At 37.2% G+C, this 7,135-nt stretch overlaps 1 protein-coding gene across 3 annotated transcripts; it reads right to left on the reverse strand.

The window, feature by feature from the left end:
* Window positions 1-604: 604 nt before the first annotated feature.
* zranb2 (zinc finger, RAN-binding domain containing 2) lies at window positions 605-5,854 on the reverse strand. 3 transcript variants are annotated; one of them, XM_008408107.2, is made up of 10 exons: window positions 5,696-5,854; window positions 5,100-5,152; window positions 4,902-5,010; window positions 4,739-4,821; window positions 4,064-4,140; window positions 3,784-3,927; window positions 3,553-3,704; window positions 3,059-3,118; window positions 1,606-1,755; window positions 605-1,389 (listed from the first exon to the last, which is right to left on the reverse strand). In XM_008408107.2, exons 1-10 carry the CDS (start codon window positions 5,749-5,751, stop codon window positions 1,332-1,334), a joined length of 942 nt encoding a protein of 313 aa, XP_008406329.1. In that variant the 5' UTR covers window positions 5,752-5,854; the 3' UTR covers window positions 605-1,331. The 3 variants fall into 3 exon arrangements, with proteins under 3 accessions (XP_008406329.1, XP_008406328.1, XP_008406327.1); XM_008408106.2 differs by having other exon boundaries at window positions 605-1,755; window positions 5,106-5,152; XM_008408105.2 differs by having other exon boundaries at window positions 605-1,755.
* Between the last annotated feature and the right edge of the window lie 1,281 nt (window positions 5,855-7,135).

A 7,135-nucleotide genomic window follows, 5' to 3' on the forward strand; every position in this document is an offset into this window, starting at 1 on the left:
GTGAAGAGAACCCAAAAGTTTCACATTTGTTCATCCATTCACATGCTGAATATATATTGCACATAAAACTGATTATCAGGATAAAGAGTAACCGATTCCTGTTGCATCAACATATACCCTAGCAAAAGAAACCATATTGAAACAGTCACCCGTTTTAAAACATATTGTATAAATCCAGTTGTGAATGTGTCCGTTTGAGCAGTGATTCCCCACCTTGGTTCTGAAGGCCTTTCTTGAATGTCTGTTGCTACATTGTAAATGTCCACAGAACATGGTGGTGTGCTTAAAAGCTAATGTAACCGTCTAGATCAGGAGAGCTGGAGTAAACAAGTCTACCCCATCTTCAATATAAAGTTTGCTACAACAAATGTTTAAACTATGCAAAGTCTGCTACAGTAATACATTTTGCCCACATAACCTAGCAAAGACGTTTGGCCCAATTAATCATTATGAAATTGGTTATAAGACAATATTGACTTGCAAAACCAATATAAAATTTCCAGGGTTAACCATATATTTAATTAAAAACCTAATGTTTTTTTTCAATATTTTTCACAAAACACAGACTAAAAGAATGTCATTAAATAAATACTATCATCAAGAATCAAGGTTGACAAGTTTTTATTTACATGTGTACATTTTAGTCATTTTACTCCTAAAAAGACTTTGATGTCACATTTTAATCATAACTTTTAGCAATTTGTGCTACACTGAACTGGAGCAGAAAATTAAGAAGTGTTTTCCCCAAGTGGCAAAAGCAGGGGAATCATTTTGAACAAAGCCAAAATAATTGTGAAGGGAGACATAAGTACAGTTAAACCTCAACCCTAACCCAAAAATATGAAATTTATTCAATTAAGACAATATCAAAAAGTATACTTACCTTGAAACAACCTCACCCCCAAAAAAACCCCATCCAAATTAAAGCTACATTTCAGCTACCCTAAACTGATGGTTAAGAATATGAAAAAAAAAATTATTTGCTCCAGTTCTTCCACACATGACCAGAGCCAAATGCTCTCAAATATTTTAGGCGAAATTGATTTTAAAAGGGAGTACACCCTTTACACTTCATTTTTTTCTTCTTTTTCATTAGAACCAAACATTTTTTATTGGACATCAATAGTTACAAACACTCCAGATATGTGTTTTTTTAGAAAAGGGGAGCACATACGTAATGACAGGGTATTTCATGTTGCCTGTTTTTCTTGATGTTTAGAAGTAAGACTTTTGAGAGGTTATAACAATGAAGAGCATACTGAAGGTGGTTGTGTTTGCAACACGACATGCACTTCCACTAAACTTCACTGGCTTATGAGGCTGTAAGAAAGCTATTTCTTTTTAGAACTGGAGCCAGAGAGAGACGATCCAGACGAATGGCCACTGCGCCTGAAATCACACAAACATCGTGGGAAGAACGACAAGGTCAGCAGAGTCAGCCAATGGCGCATCATGTATACATGAAGCAAGGTAAACGGATATTATAAAAAGCATTACACAATGGCAAAATGTGAGCATAAGCTTGTAAATCTGATCTCCCGTAAGCGATCCAACAGAGGTCTAATTATAATCAGTGCCATTGTGGTATTCCACAGAAACCCAAACCTTTCGGACGAATGTGATCTAGAGCGTCTTCGCTTTCTTCCTCCAGATGAAGACCTGGAGCGACTTCGCTTCTGTCCCCTCTCTGGTGAGGAGGACGGTGAGCGGGACCTCTTCTGGGGAGAGGAGCCCTTCCCAGACCTGGAGCTCGATCTTTTGGAGGAATACACCAAGCACTGAGGTCAGTAAAACCAAAACCGGTTCCCACAGGTGTGAGTATTTATCAGACTTCTCTGCTTCAAGAGCACATATGGTGCTTTACAGCAGTATTTATCCCCCTTCTTCACATTTTGTTGTGCTACAACCACAGGCCTCAGTGTGTTTTAATGGGATTTTAAACTGATAGACCAACCCAAAGAAAGATCTAAATGAAGTGGAAAGAAGATGACTAATGGTTTTCAAAAAATGTATGCAAATAAAAATTTGAGAGCTGCTGCAAAGAATTCAATTCAGTTCTTGGGAGGAGAAGCACGTTTTGCTTTTTGGGGTACATCTCTACCAGCTTTGCACGTCTAAGAGACTTCTCTTAGCAAAATAACTCAACCTCAGTCAGATTGGATGGAAAACTGTGTGGGCAATTGGTGTCAACACCAATTTTCAAGGCATTTACTTTCACTAAGCCATCCTAAACACACATCATCCTTTATCAAAACCATTTAGTCCTTTCTAAAATATATTTTTGAAATTCAGTGTTGCTCTGGCAGTATGTTTGGGATTGTTGTCCTGATGAAAGGTGAACAGCCTCAGTCACAAATCTGCAGATTAACAAGATTTCCTCCAGAATTAGGAACCAGGTTTCTTATTCTTTGCCTGAGAATAGCTAACCCACAGCATCAAGCTACCACCACATGTTCTCACTAACGCTTTACACTTGTTCGACAAACATATTTTGCGTGTAGACCAGAAAATTCAAACTGCACATGGAGCAGCTTTAAAAGGGGAATTGTTTGAAAATGATTTTTTTTTGTGGAGAACTCTATACTTTATAGCGATTTTCATCTCACAAAACAGCAACAAAATACATTTAGTTTGGTAACATGAGAAACTGTGGTAAAGTTCAGGAGGTATAAATACTTTTGCAAGGCAAAGTGCTTAAAATTTTACATATTTGACCCAAGATGCCTTATTACTCACTGATGACATTTTCCTGAGGTAGCTTTACATTCAGGACTAATTTATCCTCTTAATATTAGTCTTGTGAGTCAAGTAGGCATCACTCTTGAGAGAGGTGTGATAAATACCCCACATGTTGACGTGGACATCTGGGCCACAGGAGTCATAAAAATCGGTAAAGCCAAACACCATATATATAAATTACAGTCTTGGGTTTGACTACATCAGTTGAATTAACACAATCTTCTAGAAACTGTGCCTACGAGTAAGACTATGAGGGGACATTCTGCCCCACACATACGCTCTCTCTCTAAAGGGAGAGTGCGCATGTCACCTCATTCACCTGGAGTGAGATCTCGAACGAGATCCAGATCTGGAACTGGATGTACTTCTAGAACGGGACCTGAAAGACAGACAAAACAACAAAACCTTTCCAATATTTTTTAAATACAGAACACAGTTGTACTTCAAAGTTTAATGTGACTTGATCTCATTTCAAAAACACTCAAGAAAAATAATAGCCCTCAAAATGGAAAAACAGAGTCCCCATAAATGTTAATTTCACATACATGGTGCAGATAAATCTATAGAAAGCCATGAACTTCTAAAAGCCAGTCTGCATTTTTGTTCTCCAAGTCCCAAGTATTTAGACACAACAAAGAGAGCTGGCTATGAACATCAGGCATTTTGTTGCCGATGGGAAGGGGATGAGAGAAAAGGGGGAAACAACATATTGGCATTCTAAGAAATGTTCCGATACTGATCATTAAATCAAAAGGAAGATTGAGCTGATACTGACATTTTGCCTGGGGTTACCCTTGACCTGTACCCTTTTACCTGGACCTCGACCGAGAGGTGGAGCTAGAAGAGCGCGAGGTAGAGCGCGAGGAACCGGAGCGGCTGCCGCTCTTCTTGGCTGGCTTTTCGTCCTCATCACTGGCATTGAGGTCATACTTCGACAGATCCCCATCTTCGTCGTCCTCATCATCCTGTACATAAATGTCTTTCATCAGAACTGCTAATCGCTCACTATGAGAGGTTATTAGGATACATAATCACTAATCTTACATCCAGTTTGTATTTTGACAGGTCACCATCCTCCTCCTCCTCTTCTTCCTCATCTTCATCCTTTGGCACTTCTTTCTTTTCAGTTTCTTTTGCTGAACTTGAGCTGTTGCTCTTCCCACGATATTTTTTCTTTTTTCTACCAAACTGCAGGAAAAAGAAAAAAAAAAAATATATATATATATATATTTTTTTTTTACTCCATCAATGTTGTAAATGAGGCTAGTAACTTATTAAAAACAAAAAAAAACAACATGTTATCCAGGTTGAAGCCAGTACTCACCTCATCATATTCACCATCAGATTCCTCCCGTTCGATGTATTCCACATTTTCCCGTTCATTGAACCCTCCACCATAACCTGCCATGAAATTAACCAGAATGTGTAAATGAATGTTACTCAACAACACAAAGACTTTGCAAAATATTCAGAGGGACTGATTTTTTTTCTTCACATTTTGTCACAATACAATCATATTATTGAATGCAAGCCTTTGGATATAAATATATATAAATACGTAGAAAGAAACTGACAAATGTTTTTCTGTTTGTGACAGGATTTGCTGTACACATCTGCACCGAGACGGCACTCTACTTAAATTACAAAGAACGTGTTAAGATTTCAATTTTTAGATGCACAAACCTCACAAAAACATAATAAAAAAAACCCCACAGCTATAATTAAGACAAAATGTAACTCCACTGAGTGTGACACACATGCATCCATTTCTTTTACCATTTTATTAGTAAAAATAAAGATTGGCAAACTATGTATCACTTTTCTTCCATTTCAAAATTATGAGCTATTTTGCCTCCAATCACTTTAAATTTCAATAAAGATTCAGATCTCAATAGAGGCTCAATGCCTGTTATTGTATTGTGACAAAGTGTCAAAGCTGAATATTTCTGCAAAAGACTTTATAAAACTAACGACAAATGTATATAAATTAAAGCAGGACCTGTTCTTTCTTCCAGCTTGGCATACTTAGGAGTGTTGCACATGTTGCACTCTGATCTTCTAGCCCAGTTCACATTGCCACATCTTTAAGCAAAGGAGAAAACAAAACATTTTATTTGGCAAAGTACATTTATAAAACAAAAATGTTCACGTTATGCTCATACGTTTTACACTGCCAATCATTTGCACTGAAGAGGCCTCTGCTCTTCTCAGCCAGAGTTTTGCCAATTTCTGTTCCTCCTGCTTTCATCATCTTGGCCTCTGTGGTTTTCTCTGTTGACACCAAACATCAGCTTTATTAAAATACACTTCTTAAACAAAAAACCAAATAAATTAACTGTTGCAGCACAGTAAAACGTCACCTCTACCACATCTGTTGCAACTCGTTCTTCTAGCGAAGTTCACATTACCACATCTGGGAAAAAATAAGAAAGAAATACATTAACCATGCATGAGCAAGCCAAGCAACAGGACATGATCATTCATGTCTTCGTGCAGGCTAAGCTAGCAGTCTTAGTTTAGAAACATTGGGCCAAAAGGTCTAGCTCTGACATCTGCACCCGTCTGTCATGTTTAAACTGAGCTTACTGGAAACATGATACTCCCGAGTAAGCACGAAAACTGTTGATATACGGTAACAATGTAAACATCGCATACAACGGTGCACGAATACCTTTCTACCCACGTAAGCTAACAGCTAATATGCTAATTTGATAGCCCACGCCGATCAGCAACATTTACAAATAAAACCACCCTGTAGACTAGTTGAACATTCAGCTGATTTACTGTGCTTACAATGTTCAAAGTTATCATGATAGAAGCGATAAGTAACAATTTTGTTTAATTTTTCAGCGTTAGCATGAGCTACATGCTAGTAGGCCCGCGCCACGCTGCTAAACCAATTCATACCTCCTGATAAAAGTAAGACTCTAAAGCGTTTTTTAATCGCCAGCCTTACTTTTTATCGGGACAAATCCAGTCCCCGTCGCTGACACGAAAACTCTTCCCCGACATTTCTGTGCCTTTTGGCTCACTAACAGTGTGTAGAGCTCACGGAAGGTTCATGCGGCGGTAGCAGCGGTTAGCTTGAGTCAACGCCTCCCTCTACTGATGCCTTTATGTGTCCTATAGCAACTCGTAAAACTCACTTTGCACTTCTTGTAGCTCGTAAAAACAACATCATGGTTGCTAAATTTTTACAAGACAAACAACCTATGTAATTTTATAAGGGATATTGTTGAAAATATAATTGAAGGTCGTGAATGGAGCCTACACATTCTGTAACCAGCATGGCCCAAAACACTGAGTTTAATATTTCCGAAAACACGTAAATATAACATTCACAAAGAACAGATCATCATTAAAAGAAACGAAATGTTTTATTTTTCTATTTTTTTAATTTTATTTATGTGTTACAATGTTGCTTCAGTTTGTATACTTAATCAGTAATTTATAAACCATATAAAATACGTAAAAAATATCAATATTAGAATAATGATGTTAAGAATGGACATTTGTTTAGTTAGTATGTATGCCTTTCAATAGACTCAGACATGTTTTCTAGTGTTGAATTTATAGGTAGATAGCTTGTAGATAGGTTGTAGATGGTAAATTACAACGAAATATCAAGCTTGGCAATAAATCAGTGAATCACCTGCTTACAGCACAAACTTAAAATTATAAATTTGTATTTTTTTTCCCGAAGTTATAATTTCTGTTCATGCAAAACTATATATTTGTACAAATTGTACTTTCATTTTTTTTTGCGTGTAGCTTACACAATGTTTTGGCAATACCCGTGTTAACCACTAGATGGCAACTTAAACTAAGAGGAAAAACAATCATTTAAGTGGACACCTTTCCTGTTTGGCTTTGACTGCTTAATGAAATGACTTGTTCATCGTTATCAAAGCTGTGTAAAGGTTACAGTGGAAAAAAAAGTTACATCGAATAGACTAATCTATCTTTGTGTGGACACGAGTGCTTGTCTGATCTGCACATGTAATTATTCAATAAATATAAACCCTGTGAGTCTCTTCCTACATGAAGAAGGAGTTAATTATTTTTGGGTTATGCAAGAGCTTGTCTATTATTAGTCCTGCTGACACAAAAACACAAAGACTTCAATATGTAAGTCATGTGATATGTAGTGGGTTAGATTTAAGGATATAACATAATGCACAGTACATGTATCTTAAATAGATCAGCCACAATATTAGAATCACCTTTAAAATCCTCTTTGTCCTACTAATAACCCACAAGGGACAGGAATGCTGAATCTGTACTGTAAAAAATGTGGAGGCCATTTCATTGCTGTGGGCTGTTTGCTTTGCTCGTGACTTGTTCTTTAGTAGTCCTTGTGGTTTGGCATCGGTGACTGCTGGAGTATGTTTCACAT

The sequence above is a fragment of the Poecilia reticulata genome, linkage group LG4, assembly GCF_000633615.1.
Source record: "Poecilia reticulata strain Guanapo linkage group LG4, Guppy_female_1.0+MT, whole genome shotgun sequence".
NCBI classification, from domain to species: Eukaryota; Metazoa; Chordata; class Actinopteri; order Cyprinodontiformes; family Poeciliidae; genus Poecilia; species Poecilia reticulata.

Coding starts and splice junctions, on each gene's coding strand:
- zranb2 (XM_008408105.2), bottom strand. CDS start 5,751: ATGTCGGGGAAGAGTTTTCGTGTCAGCGACGGGGACTGGATTTGTCCC. Junction 4,141..4,738: donor CAAGCTGGAAGAAAGAACAG/GTCCTGCTTTAA, acceptor ATTTCATGGCAG/GTTATGGTGGAGGGTTCAAT. Junction 1,756..3,058: donor CGTTCGAGATCTCACTCCAG/GTGAATGAGGTG, acceptor TTCCTCCAAAAG/ATCGAGCTCCAGGTCTGGGA.